Source organism: Pelodiscus sinensis, chromosome 2 (assembly GCF_049634645.1).
Source record: "Pelodiscus sinensis isolate JC-2024 chromosome 2, ASM4963464v1, whole genome shotgun sequence".
NCBI lineage: Eukaryota > Metazoa > Chordata > Testudines > Trionychidae > Pelodiscus > Pelodiscus sinensis.
In genome coordinates, this window is record NC_134712.1 from 201369894 (window position 1) to 201393423 (window position 23530).

General features: G+C 41.1%; 1 protein-coding gene across 3 annotated transcripts; it reads left to right on the forward strand.

Moving 5' to 3' along the window:
* Window positions 1–1206: 1206 nt before the first annotated feature.
* TMEM196 (transmembrane protein 196) lies at window positions 1207–23038 on the forward strand. 3 transcript variants are annotated; one of them, XM_075922241.1, is made up of 5 exons: window positions 1207–1916; window positions 15691–15747; window positions 18416–18670; window positions 20527–20600; window positions 21973–22075. In XM_075922241.1, exons 1-5 carry the CDS (start codon window positions 1752–1754, stop codon window positions 21977–21979), a joined length of 558 nt encoding a protein of 185 aa, XP_075778356.1. In that variant the 5' UTR covers window positions 1207–1751; the 3' UTR covers window positions 21980–22075. The 3 variants fall into 3 exon arrangements, with proteins under 3 accessions (XP_075778356.1, XP_025034888.1, XP_006138402.2); XM_025179103.2 differs by lacking the exon at window positions 20527–20600 and having other exon boundaries at window positions 21973–23038; XM_006138340.4 differs by lacking the exons at window positions 1207–1916; window positions 20527–20600 and having other exon boundaries at window positions 15462–15747; window positions 21973–22986.
* The last annotated feature ends 492 nt before the right edge of the window (window positions 23039–23530 follow it).

Below are 23530 nucleotides of genomic sequence, written 5' to 3' on the forward strand. Positions count from 1 at the left end.
CTCTCTCTCTCTTTGTGCAAATTAGATTAGATAGCATATGTAACCTGTTTTCCAAGTGGGCATCCTGCCTCATCACATGACTATAGCATTATGTCTCTTTTCTCAGAAGAAAGTTTTAGGATCAGGAAAAAAGCAGTATCTACTTTGATTCTGCTAATTTTTGGACTCTTTTCTTCAAAGATATATTTTATCTTTATAATAAGGAACAAGTGTAGACTTTTTTCCCTGAACAGAAAATCTGGACCCCAAAATATTCTGTTATTCCAGTGTTGGGATGTGGATCATTCTGGTGGGCTAGAAGAAGCTACATAGGAACTAAATTTAGGCAGTAATACTGGAGAGTATGGATTCAGCAAGATATTGGTATAAATTTTAAAGTTTTGGGAGCTATCTTGTACTGGGATGTGCTGGGGTCCACATTTTGGGGTAGAATTCTAGATACAACACTTAATGTATGTCTTGCTGGTTCAATTTCCAACAGATGAGTCTATATGCCAGCTCTGAATTTTTGGAGGATTGTTGCAGTGAGGCACATCAGGGTCTGGCTTTTAAGGTGCAATAGGGTAAGCATGCTATTTAAGCAACAAAATGCAGCGACTGGTACCAAAACTTAGAAGGATTTCACAACACTCAGCTCAGAATAGTTGTGGCTCATTTGCTTTGGGTTGCATTGAGATCTGGATTGCATAGGTATGCCAGGAGCATCTCTACTAGTCACACTATCTGGGCATTAGTACTAGGAGAAAAGGGGATCCAAAAATGCCAGCATTCCGATGCTGGATCTGAGTTTTTGCAGTGCTCTTGCTCTGAGGTCTGGATTTGATGGCAGCAGGAAGATGTACACTTGTTCTATATCGTGACAGTGTTTGAGGGGGGACAACATGCAGCAGAATCCAGCTTTCTCTTTCCCCAAAGTTTTGCATGAAGGGAATCTGCTGCCAGCACCACCACTTTCCTGCTCCCTTAGCAAACCCAGCTGGGGCGTGGGAAGAAGGATGGAGGAGGTGTGTGTTGGGAGGTGGGGGGTGCCTTGTGTTTGGACCCTGGGGCGGGGCTCCTGTAGAGACTCGCCTGCATATTGGCCCCAGATTCATACATAAATATAGGCAGGGTGGGTTTTCCCCACTTCCCTCCCTCCCCAGCCCCCCAAGCTCCCCCAATCTCAGTGAGGTCATTTCAATGAGAGTGGAGGAGGCGATCAGACAAGGTCGACTTTTCCGGAGGGGAGACAGCCTGCGAGTGGAGCGTGGTGCTGAATTTAATCTGCGTTTCCCAGCCTCTCGGAGAGCGGGGGAGAGACGCGGGAGTACAGCTCCAGCCAAGCGAGCCCGAGAGAGCCTGGCCCGGGCCCTCCAAGCCTGGACTAGCCGAGAGAGGCTGGTGGAGACTTCGGAGCGCGCCCCGGGGTGGGATCGGAAGAGGCGTCGGTACCTTGGAGAGCTCCCAGCCGGCCGCCTTGCAGGGTGCGCGGGAGGATTCGCCCAGCTGACCGCAGCTGCGGCGGGCTGCGACTTGTCGGGCTCCAGCCATCGGAGTATCCCTGTGTGCGGGGCCGCCTGGCTGGGGAGAGGAGGTCTCCTGTCCGCTGGCTGAGGAGAGGCGCCCTGGCCTCGGGAATGCCCGGCCCCCCGGCTGCGGATCTGACGCTTTGCCTCTGAAGGAGGAGGAAGAAAAGTTCGGGGGAGCCCGAGGGAGGAAGGCGGATGGTTTGTTTTCCTGGCTGAGCTGGAAGGAACGATGACCCAGGGAGGATGTGCACCAGCAGCCACATCATTGGGAGCCTCTTGGTGCTCTCCGTGTTGGAGATAGGGCTGGGGGTCTCCAGCGTGGCCGTGGGGGCGGTCAGTTTCAGCTTGGTCCTTGCAGAGCATAAGCCTCAGCTGGGAGACTCTTCTCCGGTATGGAGCGGGGTGTGTGTACGTTAGCCATTTCACTCTCTTTAACTCGGTGTGGTGATGAGCTTCAGTTGGTGTGAACGAGACCGCTCCTGACCCACTCCCCCTCTTACAGGATGCATGCTGGGCTCGGTGCAATAGTCATGCACATGGGGGGGGGGGGGATTTTTGGACAGGAACCCCACCCTTTTCCTTTCCTTTTAATGCAAACAATTGAACTTTCACCAAACCTCTTCTCCATTTAGTGTGAAAGGCTGCCTGGGCCGTTGTGTGATTCCAGTGTTCAGCAGGTTCGGCCTTGGCTTGCAAACCTGAACCCAAAGGGGAGTTTTGCTTGTAAAAGCCAAAGGGCCCCAGCTGGCCCTGTCTTTGGGCAGGAAGAGCTAAGGGTTCCTTTAGAATGATGGCCAAGTCATGGCCTCTGCATTCCAGAGCTCCTAGGGGAACAAAGAATATAAGCATATAAGAGTTATTGGAGCCTTACACCAGTGTCTTAGGACCAGGGTTTCTGGCCTCAAGTTTCAGGGAAGAATTTAGCTAGAAATATACCAGCATCTGGGTGAGCACAATTAACATACAACTGTGTCCTCTGTCCCCCCAGACAGCATTGTTGTAAGCTTCATATCTCAGAAGGTATTTGATGTATGTTCACTTTGAGCCTTTTATCTAGTAAGTGCCCTCCTACAAAAATTGTATATGAAGTAACGAAGTCAAGACTTGCAACATGGACTATCCAGGGTAAACATAAGTACTTTAAACTCTATAGCACTGCTTGGTTGTGATTAAACAGCTATATTGCTAAAAGGACCATTTATTTTTTAGTTGGTGAGAAGCTGGAAAAATATTGATTTCTCACTACAGTTGGAATCTTAGATAATCTTTAGAGGTCTCTCCTAACAAAGGGATTAATGTAATATTATTCTTGGTGTTCATAATTATAAATAAATGTATGTACATAGCACTGTAAGTATTCCTGATATTGTACAAACATAGTGAGACACTGTTCCTGCCCCCAGACAGGAGACAATCACAAGACAATACAACACACTTTAAGACAGGTAAGGAGGTTACCAACAGTGCAGAGAAAGGGGGATTTCTGATTGTAAAAAGAGTAGCAAGGATTGCTCAAAGAGCTCAGGTTAAGGAGAAATTTGAAGACTGATGATGAAGTCAGTGAGAGTTTTGCCATTGGTAGATATGGAGCTAGTATTTCACCTTAGGTAATAAAAATTTACAAGTGAGAAACATTTCACAGCAATGTATATTTCCTATATAACAGTCTTCTTTTAAATATACTAGTTTTGTTCCTTTATAATATGCTTTTCAGCAAACTATCCTTGCTTTCTGTAATGGTGAAATAATTGTATTTCTATTGCTTTTAATTGGAATGTAAATTTAGAAATCTTGGGATTGAGCTTTCCCCTCCATTGTACCCCTGTGCCCCATCAGTTCAAAGGGCTTACCCAGCCTGCTGAGGATTCCCAGGCACAGGGGAGTAGGTAGGCAGCCTACCACTGGCATAGGGGAAATGCTGGTGATGTGGCGGATAAAAAGGGTGGGTCAGAGTGCCACTGTTCTCTAGAGATCCATGGCTGCTGGAATATCTCTTTGGGGCTATTTGTAACTAGACACAAACTAGAGCAGCAGTACTGGGCTTTGCCCTGGAGACTTATCTGCCCTCTTTCCAGCTTCAGGACTGTGGGGTCTGCTACCGAGCATATCGTGGCTGGACCAGAGGTTCAAGCTCTTTGCATGTCACACACAAAGTAATTGTGTTCTGATTCAGTGCTCTGGAATCAAGATTTTCCTTTAGTGGGGAAGCTAAACGGGGAAAGAAAAATTACTACTTTGAAACTCCACAGGATAAACCACTGGATCTAAGCTAAATAACATCATATTTCCAGCAGTCATGTTACCTACAAGTGTAATGAGACCTTCGACCCAGTTCTGTCCTCACTTACATGCCTGTAACTCAGCCAAGGCCCAGTGAAGATGTGGTTACTATGGAAACCTTGACTCTGTGGTTGTGGATTTTAACTCACACACATTATATCTGTATCTGTCTATCATGTTGTGTGAGATTTAAAATCCACAAACATCGGAATTAAGGTTTCCATGGTAACCTTCATCTTTATCAACTTACATGAGAAACTGGGTCTTCGCTGGGCAATGCCTAGGTAAGCGAGGTCAGAACTAGATCAAAGGTCTTTTGTGACATTTTCAGGTAATATTACTCCAGGAAACAAGATATCCACACAGATATAACATACACATATGCACGCAAGAAGTGAATATGGCTTCAATTGAGACTAAAATGTGTTAATATTGAAATGATATTAACGTCTCATGGAATGTAATAATGTTGAGTCTTAAGCAGATTATCCCACTTGTTAAAAAAATAGTCTTTCTTATTTTATAACAGTTGTTTTTTTTATGACCCCCAATACAGCAAGGTACTTAAGCATGTGCCCAACATAAAGCATGTCAATAGTTCCACTGAGATCAATAGGACTAGTGTTTAAGTGCTCTGCTCCAGTGGGACCAGCATGCTCTGCACTGCAGGATTGTGCCCAAATGACTTGAATAGCAGGCAATGAAGTAAAAGAAAAATATGAATGCATCTGAATTAGGGTACTCATCTATTTAAAATACATGGGGAAATATATTTTATAAAATATATATATTATATAATACATGGGAAAACATGTATTTTAAATGCCCTCACCTAATAGTTTATGAAAATGACCTCTATTAAGATAAAGAAAATTAGCAGAGACAAATATCCAAATGAAAACAATTTCATCTATGATCACTTATGTTTATCTAATTTTATTTTCTATATATAAAACATATATATGAGTTCTTTATCAAATATTATGGTGGTTGCTTGGTTATCAAAATCCTCTACTACAGCTAACATACTATTGCTTTCTGGAATTCTTTTCCTATGTGTTTTGCATGCCTTGTCATCATTTATTCCAACTGCTATAGTTTCTCCTAGTAAGTAGAAATCATGTTGCATTCCTCAATGCTGCCACTTAAAGCAGGGGTAGGGAACATTTTTTGTGTTGGTGGCCACTGACCCACAGAAAAATCAGTTGGGGGCCGTACACAAGTGAGAAGCAAAAAAACAAACAAAAAAACACCTCACTGTCATGGTCCCCAACTGAGAAAGAGAAGGACACACCCCACATTCCCTTTGCACACCAGAGCCTATGAGGGTCCAGCCTAATAGATTGCATGTGCTTCAGCCCCGCAGTGGGAAAATGTGTGTGTGGAGGGGGGGAGCTGGAGTGCCAGCACAGTCTCCCTAGTGCTGGTGGGGAGCCCTGAGCCTCGGGGGCCGGATCCAGGCAAGCGACCCCAAGGCCTAAGGTTACCCACCCCTGACTTAAAACTACTTTCACACAAGGATAATAAGTCTGACAGAATGCATTGAACTGGCTGTCACACAAAAGAAATATCAGAACAATATTCTTTCAAAAATATTCCTGCATAACATAACCAAATGTTAAAAGTTGTCAACTATACTATAATCAAGATGGAATCTTAAGCAGAATGTGTATATAATAGACATTTATTATAACTATAATTCTCAAGCCTGTTTGGGCCTACTTCTCATTTACATTGAGATGGTGTAAAGACCCTTATTGTAAATAAAACTCAGACCCAACCCCTGCACCCACCCCCATCCCGTGCACATACACTCAAGCCCCGTTCAGTCAAATATGCCATTTATCTTCACTCGTATGGAGACATCAGATAACACCCTTATGGCTATGACACTCAGGAATGGGATAATTTTCTCACTCATGAAGACGAATGTCAAAACACTCCTAGGCATTATGTATTCAGAGTGTCACTCAATAGCTCTAGAAAGATGCAGATCATCTTTCCATGTTTGTGATTGTTGCACTTCCTTTCCATCAAGAACCTCCAGTGTCAACCATTTATAATTTGGCTATAGGAATTTGCTCCAAAATTGGCACCTGGAATACATAGTTACGGGGAGTTTTTTATTTCCCAAGTTTTCAAAAAAAGGGCTTACTATGGAACTGTCACAGACTAAGGGATAAGTTCGGACTGTGAAAGCAATGTTGGTGGTCTTTATTTTTTAAAAAATGTTTAAAGTCAGTTTTTAAAAAATGGAAGTGTAGTGACCAATAGCGTGGCTTACTTTGGAAAAGAATAGTCAAACTACATAGTTATTTCGAATGAACACTCAAACAGTTTACAGTGTTATTTAAATGCAGATGTGTGACTACTTTATTTGAAGATGTGCTTATAGTTTCATAGTCATAGATCCGTAGTTTCTAAGGCCACAGCTGTAGTCATCCGATCTAACCTCCTCTAAACCAAAGGCCATAGAATGCCCCCAAAATAATGTCTAGAGCACATATTTTTTAAAGTCCAATTTTAATTTAAAATTGCCTGTGATGGAGGATCTCCCACAACCCTTGGTAAACTGGTCCAGTAGTTAATTATCCGCATTGTTAAAAATGTATATCTTATTTCCAGTCTGAATTTGTCTAGCTTACCTTTCCAGCCATTGGACTTTGTTAAAAAGTTGGCTACTAGTTTGAAGAGTCCATAATCAAATATTTGTTCTCTACATCGGTATTTATAAACTATGATCAAGTCACCCCTTAATTTTCTCTCTGTTAAGAGAAATAGATGGAACTCCTTGAGTCTGTCACTACAGAACATGTTTTCTCATTCTTTAATCATTCTTATGGATCTTCTTTGAACCCTCTCCAATCTTTCTTGAAAACTCTCAGCATCCGTCTTGAATTATGGACATCAGAACTGCAGACAGTATTCCAGCAGTAGTTCTACCAGTGCCAAACCTCTCTTCTCCTACTCGTGAGTCCCATTCATTTAACCACTGATTACACAAACTTTGTTTAAGATCATTGTTAAATAGGGATGGACTTAAACACATGCTTAAATTCTTTGCTGATCTGAGGCCGTAGTTGATAAGCTAGAAATAATCTTCTGATTCCATTTTTAAGGAAAGAAAAAATTACACAAGAACAATTGAATACTTTAAATAAAACATCTGATGTGTAACTTATAATGTTCACAGCATAAAGTGAAATGTATTCTGTCATTGAGCATCAGGACTGATTCTAACCTTTTTGAAGTAAATTAGAATAAAACCCTAATTATGTCAATAGTACATCAGTGAGTTTTTGATCCAGGCCTAAAGGCCCCAGGCAAGCAGGGTTTTTATTCACTACTGTGTTGTAGTGATATTCTTTGATATTATTTGTATCCCCATAATAGCTTTTTTAAACAAATCTGATGGGGAGATATTCAAAGTCACAAATGGTAAATTAGGCACCTACGCCCCATTGAAACTTAATGGGAATTAAATGCCTAACTAACTGTATCTTTGAAAATCTCCGCCACTGTGTTCAGTATGCTTTAACGAGATCTTCTTAGAAGTCTTTGCCTATAGATTTGGATTTGAAAGGGGTTGTTGTTTGTTTGTAATCTCCTATTTTCTTATGGTTAACCTTTTTCTGTATGGTCTGCCTACCTGCTGATTTCTTTCTTTCTCTGTCATGGATCTACACTCTGTATCTTCCTTCTTTTCCTTTGATTTGATTTCTTTATCTGCTTGTGTGAATTTTGTGCTCTTCATCACCGGGTGAGGGCATTTGTATGTTTTCCCATTGCATTGTGTTATTACTGAAAACAGGAGAGCCTAGGGATTTCAGACACTTTCCTGGGTCCATGCAACCATTTGAAATTTCAGCTTCTTTCTCTCTTTTCTACAGGCAAGACAGTTAAATATTAGGATTTTCTTTCTTTGGTGTACTGAGCTCCGTTTTCTGGCTCTGCACATAACTTTCTACTTCAGACTGCAGGATTTGATCAGGAAACTTACAAAGCGATAGTTTCTGCTACTTTAGGCCTTGGAGGCAATCTATAATCTTTTTTCTTTTTTGTTTTCTAAGACCAGACTTGTGTTTGTATTTGTTTTCATTTTCAGATACCTTCTAGTCTAAGAATAACTAAGTTGGAAGTATAGACCTACCCTACACAAAGCTTACGCCCTACACCCTACATTTTGCTGCTGCTTACTTTAACCTTCAGTAGTGGGGTAATCCTAAAAAAATGTTGGTTGTTCCATGCAGAATCTAGCAGGGATATGCAGAACTAGAGTGAGGCTGATCGGGAAGAGTGCTGTGGGGGTAAGGAGAAGCTGAAGCAGGCAGCCACATACCTCTTACTGTCCTTTAGCAAGGGGAATCTATGGAGGCATTGGAAACAAGCTACATTTTCTGAAATCAGCCACTTCCACACTGGAGCATAGCAAGTGACTGTGAGCTCTGCAGGATGGGATAGGAAACTTCTATCGTTACTCCCATGCTCAAGTGCTGCTGGGATTTAGCAAAGGTGTTGCCGGAGAAGTGGGTGCAGGTCCCCTGGGGTCCATATAAAATGGGGACTGCTGGCCAGAGGCAGTGATAGACACATGCAATCCAAGCAATTGCACCAGCTCTCAGGTACCAAAGGTGACTGACTCGGTATACTGGTGAGGGTAGGGCCCCACCATCAAGCCAGGGAGAGAAGAGATGGCAATGGCAGAGGACTCTCTGGTGCAGCTGCTGTGGTGGTTCACAGCTTTGGCTCCCAAGCTAGCAGCTGAATCTTTGGCGGGAGCAGTGGCAAATTGTCTATTGGTAGCAGCACTGGTGCAGGCCCTGGGCCAGAGGGAGACGGTGGCACAGCATGGACCTGGGTAGAGAAGCCATGGGGGAGCAGAGCAGGGATCCAGAGGCAAGGACCAGTGGTGGGGAATGTGGGAAGTGAGAGTTTCTTTGAATATGAGACATGTGATGTCAATAAAAACCTGCTCCAGGGCCCAGCTTTTTGTTCCTCTGTGACTTGGGAGAAAGGGACGGGGAGCCCAGATAAAGTAGTGCCCAGTCAGAATTTACTGATCTTTTGGACTGTTAAATCTGCTACTGGGACTGATTGCACGTCCCTTCCTCAATGCCTGTCTACTCAGGTAGTTTTTCCAGGCTGGTTCCTTTAACTTATCCTAATGAAAGGGATGATCTAGTGCTTGGTCCTGCTGTGAGTGCCAGAGGCTGGACTTGATGACCTCTTGAGGTCCCTTCCAATTCTAGTAGTCTATGATTCCTCAGCCTGAGATGTGTACATGTGGGCACTGAGTCATCTCATTTGTGTAAGGAGCTCAGGTATTGTGATGAAAGGCAATACATAAAGGAGATAGGTAGGCAGGCAGGAGGACTATAACATCATTGCATCAGTGTCCCTGGATGCGTATTTCAGCTTTAGAAACTTGAGTCCAATTGTTTGTTATCGTCTTTGCCTCCAGGAGGAGAAATTCTCTCTCCCGCGATATATATTGTTATACAGCTCCAGCCAACAATCTGAAAGTGTTTCCAATCCCAGGAGTAGTGCAGTCTGTGCTCCATAGGGCTCAAACAATACAAGTACAGAGGGGTGATGGGTGACTACCCAGTCCTCAGGCTAAGCCCCCATTCTCCTATGTGTTTTTGAATCTTTTGTAATGATTCAGAGGACAGCAGGTGGAAATGATCCAAGCATCGATTAGCACAGCTGCATCAGCCCCTGAGAGCTTATGACCACTAGGAAATGTAATTACATTTAGTAACAGGACTTTTAACACTGGAGTGAGGTGACAAGATGCTGACTGAGCTGGTCAGTGAAAACAAGGATGAATCCTGTTCAGCACCAGTCAACTAGTTGGGGGGAAACCCTGCTCCCAGTAACTCAGTAGTTACACGTTCAGTTTAAACAGTTTTATTTCAGATGAAATCTTACAGGCTAGCCATGGAAGGACACAGAGTGAAAAAAGCTTCAGAGGGGTAGCCAAGTTAGTCTGTAACAGGAAAAACTTAAAAAACTACAAATAATAGTCTAGTAGCACCTTAAAGACCAACAAAACATGTAGGTGGTATCATGAGCTTTCGTGGGCACAGCCCACTTCTTTAGATGATGGGAGTGTTGGAAGTCCAGATGCAAGAATAAATAAGGGAATGGGGGAGGGGGGGAGATGGAAAAGGAAAAAATGGAGGGGAGAAAGAAAAAAGAGACAGTGAGTAGATAAGCTTCAGAGGGATAGCAGAGTTAGTCTGTAACAGGAAAGACTTAAAAAACAACAAATAGTGTAATAGCATCTAAAAGACTAAATATTTACAAGAGGCTGATAAGAACCATTAGTTTGCACTTGGAAAGGAAGATGACCAACACCACATACTACACAGACATCAAAAACCATTAGCACCTTCGTTGTTTGGTTGGTTGATAATGTGGGAGCCATCTGATATCACAATTTATACTATTTGCATGAGAATTAAACTTGTGAATGAAGTTAAGTTCCAACCATTCTCAGTGTATTTGGCTTGTGGAATTGGTCTGAAACAAAACAGCGAATTGGAGATTCATTAATGAGTGTCCAGGAAGATTGAAGTGTTCTCCAACAGGTTTTTGTGTGTTGCCTTTTTGGATATCTTATTTGTGTCCATTAATTCTTTCCCATGGAGACTGTCCAGTTTGGCCAATAACCATTGCAGTGGAGCATTGCTGGCATTTGATGGCATAGATCACATTAGTGGATATGCAGTTAAATGAGCCTCTGATTTGATGGCTTATGTCATTGGGTCCAGTGATGAAATCGCTTGTGTAGATGTGTGTGCAGAGTTGGCACTGGAGCTTATTGCAGTGGTGGGTTCCTGAATAATTATGATGGAAGTGTATTGCATGGTTACTGGAAATAATTTCTTTGAGGCTAGGGGGTTGTCTGTAAGCAAGAATTGGCCTTCCCCCCAAAGCCTCTGAGAGTGAGGGATCATTTTCTAGGATGGGTTGTAGATTGTTGATACTGCATTGGAGGGATTTCAGTTGAGGACTGTAGCTGATGATAAGCGGAATTCTGTTGTTTTCTCTTCTGGGCCTGTCTAGAAGTAGTTCATGTCTGAGTACTTTTTTGGCTCTGTAGATCTGTTTTTTTCACTTCACTGGGTGAGTATTTCAGTTTTAAGAATGCTATGTATAGATCCTGTAGGTATTTGTGTGTGGGAATGGAGCAAATACGGTTGTATCTTAGGGCTTGGCTGTATACAATAGATTGGGAAATGTGTCTGGGATGGAAGCTAGAGGCATGAAGGTAAGTGTAGCAGTTGGTAGGTTTCTAGTATAGGGTGGTGGAAATTTGCCCATCATTTAATAGTAGTGTAGTGTCAAGGATATTGATTTCTCGTCTGGACTGATCCAGGCTGAGACTGATGGTAGGGTGGAAGTTGTTGAAATCCCTGTGAAATTCTTCAAGGGTTTCTTTCCCATGGGTCCACATGATGAAGATGTCATTGATGTAGTGTAAATAGAGTAAAGGTCTTAGGGGGCAAGAGCTGAGGAAATGTTGTTCAAGGTCAGCCATAGAGATGCTGGCATTTTGTGGTGCTATGCGGATGCTCGTGGCTGTGCCGCAACTTGAAGATACAAATTGTGTCCAGTTTGGAAGTAGTTGTGGGTGAGGACAAAGTTGCAGAGCTCTGTAATCAGGTGTGTAGTGCTGTTGTCGGGGATGGTGTTCCTCATAGCCGGTAATCCATCTTCATATGGAATATAGACGAAGTGAGTCTTTGCCCACCAAAGCTTATGCTCCAATACATCTGCTAGTCTATAAGGTGCTACAGGACTCCTTGTCACTTCATGTGGAATGCTGGTGTAAAGAGCTTCTACGTCCATGGTGACCAGGATGGTATTTTCAGGTAGTTTACTGATGTTTTGTAGTTTCCTCAGGAAGTTGGTGGTGTCTCAAGGGCTATCTCTCTACTACATTCTACATACTACTTGGCTATCCCTCTGAAGCTTATCTACTTATTGACTCTTTTTTTCTTCCTCCCTTCTATTTTTTTCCTTCTCCCTCCCTCCCTGCTTCCCTTATTTATTCTTGGATCTGGACTTCCAACACTCCAGTCAACTGAAGAAGTGGATTGTGCCCACGAAAGCTCATGATAACATCTACATCTTTTGCTAGTCTTTAAGGTGCTTCTAGACTATTTGTTGCTTTTTAAGGACAGAAAAAGTGACTCATGTTGTATTCCAGCTAACAGTGTTGTGAAACCTAAGAGTTCAAAACTCAAAAGGCAAATCAAAACAAACCTATCAGATTTATTTCCAAACTGAACTGTGCACAAGCCCTACTTTCTGTATACATGACCCGTGCCTCCCACGCACATTACATCACCACTGTCAGTAATAGTGAGTCCTCAAAAACCTCCAGAAAATGTATGGGGAAAACACCATAATTCCATGCTGGGGTGTAATTGCGTGTGTCTGGTTTGCCAATCAGACCACACTGGATAGCGTCAACCTATAATCTCCCTTGACTTCCCATTCTCTCCAGAGCTTTCTGGGGAAAGAGGGAGTTTGAGCTGGATGAGGCAACTAAAGTCTCTGGGATGGAATAGTAAAGGATCCCTGAGTAAGATCTCTAAATTCCTCTACTCATTTTGTGCAGCAGCTTTACACCGGTTTCATTGGGTCAGGATACACCACCAACAGAAAAAAAGAGGGCTTGACATGGTCATACATTTTTGTGGGATTTTAAGTTGCCTGAAACACTGGACAAAATACATCCTGGCTGTAACTGACGCATCATTCTATTTGTTGGAGAATCCTTTTCTCTGAAAAATGTCCTGAGGTTGATGCACAACAACCCAAAAATACAGTAATAGTAATATCCTTGCACACTATCCCAGCATCTCAATGTGCTTCCTGAATCTTAGCAAAGGCTGCCTCACAGCATGCTTGTGATATTGTCAGAAGACATGCAGTGGCCTGTCAAAAATCACACAGGAAACCTGGGGCAGTGCCAGGAATGAAACTAACAGCTGTTGTGTCCCCGCGCAGTGCCTTAATCACAAAACACTCTTTATCCATTTATGTTGAGAAAACTGCTTTGATATGGTAAAAGATGCTAGTTCCTAGAGAGCATCTTAGGACCTACTCAATATCGTTTTAGAGAATAACCGAAGGACTAAGGTATACCTGCTGCAATGGCTTGTTCCATATTATTTGGACTGTTACTGAAAATGTACATTAACGCACTGGTTTAATGGTACCATCAAATGGTGGTTTAAAGAACAATTTGCTGGGTGACTTGAAGGACAGTAAATCAATAGCTGATCTTGCTGATTGGTAGGTCCCAGTCCATATGAGCAAAGTGACTCTATAATTCTTTTGTTACTCTCTTGGCAGAATGTAAGGCCGATGTTACATGTTCAGGAATCAAAGATATTGCTAGAGTTTGCACTGGCTGCAAGTAAAGGAATTAAATTTGATTGTAACCTGAAGTAGAGGAAATTGAGTCATAATAGATGGGATTTTCAAAATGGCTTGGTATTGGCTTAAGTCTGGTCCTTCTGAAGACAATGGTAAAACTCTCATGTCTTCAGTGCTGCAAAGCTTTTGAAAAGCCTATTCCATCTGACCTATGCCATCAGTTTTGCAGCTAAATTCCTAAACACACTGCTTTGAAAATAGAGGAAGTTTTGCTTTTTTTATGTACATACATTTGTTACATATTGAAAATAGCATTTATTGTATTTTCCAGATAGTTTTTTATAAGCTTGCTATAACTGATAAACATTCTTTTTTCTAGATATTATTTTTCTTTTACTCCTGTCAAGTTTTCAGGAGAAGGAAACAACATTACTTAGTCTATTTACATTATTTAGTCATCAAGACTGAATGAATGAGATTATTACGATATCTCAAACAAAGAATTGGCTGTATTTTCCATCTGGATGCTGAGAATCACAAAACGCCATATGTAAAAGTATGAAATACAGTATGCCATAAACTAAAGTTAATGTATAATGACAGAACTTTGAGTGAAATTCTAGAATCCCATGTAAAGTCTAAGTAAAAGAACTTTATGTACGTGTCCTGTTCAAAAGCTGGAAGTCTGAAATTTACCCAACTTGAGGTGTAGACAGGCCTGGGCACTGCAGTGAAACATCTCGATATCCTTCTAATTGGTATCTCAGGCTAGGAGATGTAGTAAGTGCTACTGGCCCTCCAGCCATTGCACTCATGTAAGCACAGATCCAATGGTTTGTTACTTCACCATGTAAAATTTTCCCTTCATGCTTGCATATATGAATGGACATGAAGCCCTTCTATGTTATGCTGCGTATAGGGTCCTACCAAATTCATGACCATGAAAAACACATCATGGGCCATGAAATCTAGACTTCTAGAATAATCTTGCGACTCGCCTACAACTCCTTATACCTTATACTGCCCTTGTCAATTTAGCTTCCTCAGGAACTGTACACTCCCATTGCTTCTCCAGGCAAGCCTGAATTAACATGCACATCTCTGGGGACACAAGAAGCAATTCACAGAAAGTAAAAGGGACACAGATAGGGCTGAAGTGGACTCATTCAAAAAATAAGGAATAAATCTATTCACAGAATTTTGTTTGCCCAATACAAGTCTCCAGCATTATCAGTTCAGCTAATTTATAAGCACTAAATTTGCGTAAAGAAAAAAGCTCCTTCCTATGGTATGTCCTACTCAGGGACAGATTTATGCACAAGCTAAGTAAGCTACAGTTTAGGGCCTCAGATTATGGGGGGCCTCTAAATACAAAAAAATTATAGTTTTTAGTTGCATTCTTGCCTATGTACTGGTATATATGCAGATATAAAACTTTATTATTTCTATTTTCATTGTCCTAACACAAGTTGAACCTCTCTGATCCGGGACTCTCTAGTCTGGCAACATCCGTGGTCCAGCAGGACCATAGATGTTGCTGGACCAGAGAGCCACAGCTCAAGGCAGAGACAGATGAGCTCTGGTGGCTCCAAAGCTGTTGAGTATGCTGGCCCTGAGGCAGCGGTGCCTGGCAGCCCCGGTGGTGACCACGGGGCTGAGAGCCTGGTGGACCGTGCCACAGCATGGCGATGTGCTGACAGTTCCCAGGAGAGCCCAAAGTCTGTCAGCAGAGGGGCTGACCTCCACTGGTCCAGCAAACTCCCTCCTTGGGGACCAGTCAGGTCCTGAGCATGCCGGACAAGGGACGCCCAACCTGTAATACATTTTTTGGTAATGCTATGGGACCTCTAAAACTTGACATAGTTTAGGGCCTTAGCATGTCTTAATCTGACTCTGGTCATACTGCTCACTACATGTCTGGAAGATGCATGCTAAAACAGACTATATATACATTGCAGCAATTTCAAATGTTAGGCCCAGATTCTACAACCTAATTCACACCAGTGAACCTCTGTTCCTGTGCTAAGACCAGCTGACTTCAATAATATCCCACATGGGCTCCCTGAGTGTTTCAATTTACAAGATGACATCATAAGTACTTTATATGTTTTTAAAGTATCAGAATACTTGGCCATATTCCTGATTATTGCCTTGCCAAATTTAATTTCTGAGCAACATGAGGGTAAAAGAATCTTCTTATACTGGCAACATTGTTTTTCATATTTTGTTTATCTTCATCGCTTACAAAACAGATATTATTTAATTTTTGCTATTTTTATGAGCAATCACCCTCAGGCTGACTTCTCATCCCAGTTTCTTCCTGGATACATGTGTTTATGGATGAGTTATAACTTCCTGAAACATAAGGTTTGTAATAAAAACACTGGCACAATGGTAACAACTGCATAATCTTCTTTTGTGGTTCCCACTGCAATAACAAGAGCAAAGTTTAATTTAGAACTCAAGGCATTAGACGATGAAATAATTTGTACTTTTTCCCTTGCAGTTTCTGCTTTGTGGCATATGTGGAATATTGTGCGCCAAAAAAAAATCTGGACTCGTTGTAAGTTTTTGCACTGCATGCATTATGCATAAGTACTTGAAATGTAAACTGCTGTAACTTGAACTCTTCACCCTGGACTCCTTTATTTCCAAAATGCAGCTGATAAACAAGTCATTGAAAAGTAAACACAAGCTGTCAAGGAAAAACAATCAGCCCTTTGGTTAATACAGCAAAGGGAGGACATATTTAAATGGTCTATACAAATCATGTAAAAAATGTATCCCCTGTAGTTATCCCTGTCTTGATTAAGAGCCTGATCCAAGTCCCATTAAGATCAATGGAGGGATTCCTAATTACTTGAGTGGGAATTGGACTTGTGCCCTTTTTGACCAGCATTGCAGTCCTGAGGTGAGTGCAGGATTGGGTTCCAAGGTTACTGCTCCAGATTGATCTCAGAAATTCTAGCTGTTCACTGGTTTTCGTAAGTTAATATTTTTCAACCTGAGTCATGACTAAACCAGTTCTAAAATAATTACAGATGCTTTCAGTTTCATATAAGAATCTGAAGTATAGTCTTCCTGACTGCAGACAGATGGTACAATTGATACAAAAGCAACTGCAGAAATATTTTATCTGTTAAAATATTATCCTATTATAAAGCCCAGCGTTAAAGCTTATTTAATTGTTTCCGTTTATATAAGCATTGAAACTGGCTGTAGTTTTCTATAGGTCTGATTTTGATGTACACAAGAAAGAACTGGGACTAACTCCATGGATGTCAAAGGAGTTATATTCATGTAAATCTAGTATAAGTGGAAGGAGAATCATTCTCTCTATGGTTTCTTTTGAGAGTCAGTGAACTATTCAATTCCCTATAACAGTGATGGTCATTTAAAAAAATATTCCAAGGATTACTTCATTGTGTGGAGCATTCCAACCATGGAAATAAGTCCCCTCTCCCCCCCACCTTTTTAGTCAATTCTGGTGGTCTCCTAGACCACAATAAATATTCCCTTACCAGTGGACCATGAACAATAGTTTGAAAACTATGTTCTTCTTAAAGTTACCATCCCATTGGCACACAGCAATGGTACACGAGGCACTGGTGGTCCATGGAGCAATTCCAGGGGCTCCACAAAGTTACTTCCATCACTGTAGTAAATACTTTTCAGTCTTCAAGCAGTGATACTTGTTGCTACTTGTAGCCCAGTTTAGATGTTTCTGGGACCCCAGAAGATCTTTCAGATCAACTAAACTTGAAAAGTAGCACCTCACTCACTGTACCTGATACAGTTGCTTCAAATTTTAATTTGTCAGATATTTCACTGGTTTAAGTTCAACCATGAATAAATGTTCAGATTATACAAAAGCTGCTTGAGTGGCAAACAAAGAGGCCATGACCAAACTGCACACATTGACCTGAGGAGGTTAGAACAGGAGGAGAAGGTTGGCGGCACTGAGACTCGGGAGAGATTCAATATCAATACCACTACAGAACTGCATTCCAGCCGAGGAAATAAGTGGTGCAGAGATGGTGTCTGATTCTGCTCTCACTGCATTTTGCTGATTTAAAATGGATGTGTGTCAGATCAAAATCAGGCTTTTGAAGTTTAGCTCAGAATTTTGAATATGGAGCTGGAGGGAAGTCAGGTGGCCTGAATCCTAGTCCTATTCTTCCACTAATTTGCCATCAACTTGGGGAAGTCACATTAGCATGATGTGCCTCCACTTTAAAATGTGGGTTATACAGGGTGGACCTCCCTGGTCTGGCACCTTTGAGACCTGAGTGGTCCTGGATGAGGAAATTTACCAGACCAGGAAAGGTCCCCTGCCACCGGCCCCCTCAGCCTGCCGCTCCTTCCTGCTGCCAGCTCCTTCGGCTCTGCTGTCGGTTGGGTGACATGGCTGCCTCAGCCCCATTGCTGGCACAGCAGCATGCGGTGCTGGCTCCACTGCCATGGCAGCTGCCCCAATGCCAGGCCAGTACACAGCCCCAACTGGCTGCCGTAGTACCAGCCCCACTGGTATGCATGGGCTGCTCTAGCCCCAGCTGGGTTGCTGGGCTGCTGAGGCCCTGGCCCCACTACCACCAATCTCTCTATGCCCGGGGATCTCAGCTGTTGGCCCTCCTGCCCTAGGGCTCCCTCATTCAAGAAGAACATCCATGGTCCTGATTAGAGATTCCCAGTTTTGAGAGATGCAATCTATATAGGTTGAACCTCTCTAGTCCAGCATTTTTGGGACCTGATTGGTGCCGAGCAAGAGAATTTGCTGAACCATGGGAGGTCAATATTGTCTAGCAACATTACCAACACTTCTGCTGCTTACTGGGCTCTTAGAGACATTTAGGAGTAAATTACAGCTGAATAATGTCAAAGAACAATTAGATCCAGGACTGGTGGCTGTAAACAAACTTTATGGGACTGCGGGAAACTTGGCCATGCCCATGGTAAGTGGATATCTAGCTAACTAAAATCATGCCAGACCACAGATGTTGCTGGATCTCAGTAATGGACTAGAGAGGTTCAACATGTACTGACCTCCTACACACAGGAGTTATGGGGATTAGTAATTGTTGTTTGTAGAGTGCTTTAAATGATGTGTACTATGTTAGTAATAAGTATTATTATTATAGTCAAGCTAACTTTCAGTCTGAGTGGTCTTGTCTGGGACCTGTAATCTCTGGAGAATGTCACTGTGATATTGCCTCTCTTCTTTCTCCTAACAGATGATCCTTTTTTCAGCCTGTTGCATCTGTGGGTTAATTGGAGGAATATTAAATTTTCAGTTCCTTCGTGCTCTAACAAAGAAGTCCTCCACCCTCTATTCCTTGCATCTCACTTCCATGTCTCTTGCCTGCATTGGAATTGGAGGTTGCACCCTTTCTTCGTGGCTCACTTGTCGGCTAGCCAGCTATGAACAACGAAGAATGTTCTCGGAAAGGGAGCATTCACTGCATCATTCCCACGAAATGGCAGAGAAAGTGAGTTGGGCGCCTTTCCTTGTTTGCTCTTCTTTTCTTACAAAGCAACTGTATGTGCTAATTTATGCAGTTATGTAATGTCGTAGCTGTGCTGGCCCCAGGATATGAGAGAGAGAAAGTGGGTGAGGTAATTTTTTTTATGAAGTTGGTTCCATAAAAGATATTTCCTCACCCACTGTCTCTCTCTAACATATGCAATTGGCAGTAAGTGAATTCAATTTTGACTACATATGAGAAAGCGCTTCTGGGAAATGAAATGTGACCATTTTGTATAAGCTTTATCCTGTTGCAGTATATGGAGTTATTTTTAGGTGGTGTATCTTTGCAGTATATCCATTTCAGCGAAGTACATCCATTTCCGATATAATTCCATTGTGTAGCTGTTCAAAGGTTTAGCTTCTAAATATAGCACATCATACATAATTGAAAGCCTTAGTGATATGAATTATCATGTATTGGACTGGGGGAAAGCATGGCATGCTTTCTGCACCTACATCATTTCATATTGGCAGGATTTAATCAATTCTTTTCTCTCCCTTTATACTCAGTTAATAAAGTAGGCTATGCAAGCACAAAGGGCACCATTTTCAAATATCAGTTACTAAAAATTAAGCACCTTAAGGCATAGATAGACACTTAAATAAAGGTGATCCCATTTTCAGAGGTTCTGAGCACTCACAGCTTCCAATGGTCAGAGGGACTTTTTCTTTCTTTATTTGGGTGCTTTAAAGTGAAGGTTGAAAATGTTGGCTTAAAGTAAGATAAAGTTCTTAAAGCCATCTAATTGGTGTAATGATATGATTCTTGACCTGTGAAATACTCATTTAGGTTCTAAATCTTCTATAAGGATGGGATGCCCTCTTTCTTTCATTTAAGAGGTTGGATAGTGTTTAGCAGCAGCCAGGAACATGGATTTTATGTATGCCTTTGCAAGTGACTCAGTATGGGATCCTACACAAATCTTCTCTGTGGCTAGTCACCCGTCTGTATGATATCCACCACCTCCCTCAATGGCTGATCAATTCATATATGTAAAGCTTTGTGAGATTCTTAGATAAAATGTGATGTAACAGTGCCAAGTACAATAAGGGGAAAGACTGCTTTGCAGTCTGCTCACTGCTCACTACTTTCTTAACTGAGATTAGATTCTACACAGATCTAGAGTCTGGACTCATTTAAAAATGTTAAGGAAATACTGCTACATTTTTAAAACGTGTTACAATTTTATATTGCTTTAATCTGATTAAACATCTTTTTTTTAATTCTGCATGTAACACAGTAAAATGCACTTCCTAAATGTCCCAATCATCATCATCATTATAATAATCTCTAAGGCAGTACCTATTTATACAAAGGTACAACTCATATAGTATCTTTCATACACACTCTTTCACAAGATCATTAGAGTTAAATTGCATAGGCACTGCATTAAAATAAGGTTCAGAGAATAAACTAAAGAGGGAGAAAAATACATTTCCAGATGAAATTTGAAACAAGCAAAAATCAATGAGGTAGATAGAGGAAGACTCTTCAGCTGCTAGGAGCTACAAATAAAAAAACTCTTGCATCAACAGTGATAAGAAAACAAAGAGGAGTCCTTATGCAAGAACAGAGGGTGGGGCAGAGAAAGACAGTGCCTGAAAGGACAAGTCTTTCAAAGTACATTAAGACCAGGGCATGTCTTTTAAAACAATGGAGGGACATTTAAAAATTAATACTAAATTAGGCTCTAATTAAACATAAGTCTAAAGAGTTTTATATTTTTTATATTTTATACTGATACAGTAATATAGACATGTACTATATGTGCATATGTTTGTGCTATATTTATTGTATAATTGTTATATTTATATTAGAGATTGAGGGGTATTGAAATAACCGACCTGCCCAGCTGCCCGGTGGTTCCCCCGACACCAGAATTACCTCCAAGGTATGCTGAACTCTAGGCAGCTACCGTGTTATGTCATGTCACTTTTGAAAAATCCCACCTCTAAGAGGAAGGCATAGTTTCAGCTAATCAGTGTTGGCTGAGGCTGTGAAGTCACTCTCAGAAGTAATGCATTCAGGACAGGTATTAACAGTTAGTGAAACAATTTAAGTGGTGGAGTGCTGTGATTTGGAAGTAAGCCAAGTATTTGACATATTCACTTGAGTTGTAGACATCCAAACAATCTTGTTTGGATGAATCCACCACCAGTTTACACCACTTCTAATATATATGCTTTTTCATGTCTTAAATCCAACACATTCAAATGCTTGTAAACTCAACTACAATTTTTTGTTTAGAATAGAAATGTCAGGAAAATACTGACTGTGAATATTTCATTCTGAAATGATAAGTACATTCAAATAGAAAATGCTGGCAATAAATTAAAGTGATAGAAATGGGAAACCGAAATTTTCACTTTGTGGTCATTTGCTCACTCATAGCCCAGCTGACAAAATATTACTATATTCTAGAGTGGTGACACTCAGACCTCAGTGGTGCAGAAGCCAAATTAGCTATCAGTACTACCCAAAAGAGCCACAGGAGTGTGAATTCATAGGTTCATTTTCTGTAGTACTATGTATGTATATGTGAGCAATATGACAGAGGAAAGGTTTAGTTTATATTATTCTCAAAACAAAAGGACTGTCCAAGTAGTAATATTTTACCAACTACTATTGGCTAGTAATCTAGTAAAAGCATGCAGATTGGCTAATAACTTAGACTGATTAATCACTTCACACTGTTTTAATATCATGTTCTGCAAAGAGCTGCAAAAGGGCCACTTGCAGCTCAAAAGCTTCAGTACAAGCCTCACCGATCTAGAGACTGATTGATGGCATATGTGAAATGGCTTTGATGACCTCAGCAGACTAATTTCTACATCACAAAAATCGCTTTCAGAGATTGCTTTAACTGGCACTTTTGGGGGCATCTGAGCAGAGAGGCCAAGGTCTCAAGGGACCTGGATACCTACAATTTCACTCCTGATTAGATTGCCATCCATGTCTCAGTGGAAGCATATTGGCAGGACAGTGTGAGGAAGCTTGCACTGCTGCCATTTGTGACATATCTGTGTTCTGTGCATCATGAATGCCTGTCTCTGGGACAGTCAATCTAGCATCTGTCATAAGAACTCACCTCACATGAAAATTGGCAGTTTTTCTTTTAATAATGTGATTTTTTTAAAAAGATTCAACACCTCTGAATATTGACATTCGGGGCCCATTCCATATTTATTAGACCATTAACCAATTATTTCAAGATCCATAAAATAATTTTAATTTTGATCATCCCTTTTTTATTCTTGTTACAGGAAATGACAGACAATATGAGCAATGGAGGACCACAGCTGATTTACAATGGAAGAGTGTATGAAAAGATTTAAAAAGTTAAAGGAAAAAATATTTTCAAGATTTTTCAGGACAAACAAACAGGCACCAAGAGACTGAAATGAAATGGAAACAGTCTTGGCTTTTATTACTAGAACTTCACAACTGCAGAAGAGCACACTTCCCTTTAGAAACATATCTGAAATTTCTTTCCCAAGGATTTTGTGGATATACAGTATTTATTCACTCCACCTCTATTCTTTTTCTTCTTGTCCAAATAACTTCGCAGAATTACCACAGCACTCAAGATAGGCTTTTCAAACTCTTCCTCTCATGAAGACTTTTTTTTTAATCCCATTAAAATGGAGAGGGTTTAACCTGTAGATTGTACTGTGAAGAGATTGCAAATCAGACTTGTAAAAGGTTTGCATTGCACATGCAGAGTGCAAATGAGCGAAGGATAAGTCTTCTGAAAACAACACTGATGTCTTTGTTTTGAAAGACAGAATGCTTCAAGAATGCCAGAAATCAAAACCTCAACAATGCCTTCTTGTAAAGAAATAGTAAATATTTCCAGTTTGTGAATGAAGTATATTTCGTAATTTGTTCATAATAGATGACAAATAAAATTAAATCTAAAACTGAGAATAATTCAATTTCTGCTTGTTAGAAAGATCTGTGAATCTGGTTTGTTGTATTTGCATATTTGCACAAAATATCAAAAGGACCTCAATAAAAGGTGAAGCAGAAAAAGGCTGCAGAGGAGTGAGGGTGGAATGGCTGGGGCAGAACTACACCTTGGCAATTCAATCCATGGGGGCTATTTGAGCAATGATGCATCTCAGGACTAATCTACTTTTCTTGGACCAAAGAGGTCCTCATGCCCCTTAATAGGGCAGGCATAATCTGCCTCCCAGTGTGTATAATAGTTGTACATATATGGCAAGCACAAAAATATAGGCAACATATTTTATAATAAACATGAACGTATGCTGTATACATGTATACACACTTGTCCACTATACATAGCTAATGCATGCTTGAGTGGGAGTGATGGAAAAATGTTCAGCATGAGTTTGATATGGTACATTATTTATGACCCTAGAGCATAGATTGTAGTTATCACGTGTATCACAAACAATGTGTTAAAGCATGTTTTAGAGTTTAGAACCTTTATTTGTGCTATTTAAAAAAAAAATCCCTCTATTAAAAGCCAGGTGCCTTAATTAGCCTGAGTGCAGATACAAAAGGTTCAGAGGAAGCTGAGATTGAAGTAAAAGAGCCTCTGAGATGATGTAAGACATAATGTAACAACCTCTGAGATGATGTAAGAGAGCTCTGTTTTATAAATAAAAATGGTACAATCTTGAAGTCGCTTAGGTTGCGATATTCTAGAGCTGCAGGGAAGACTGGCATCCAGTTAGAATGTTGAGAACTGTCCCTTCTTCATGATAGAAAGTTCCCCTTTCTTGTCCTACAATAGTGAGTTATATTGGATTACAAAGCCGGAGTTTTGGTTCTAGTGAACTACAGATCTGCTAT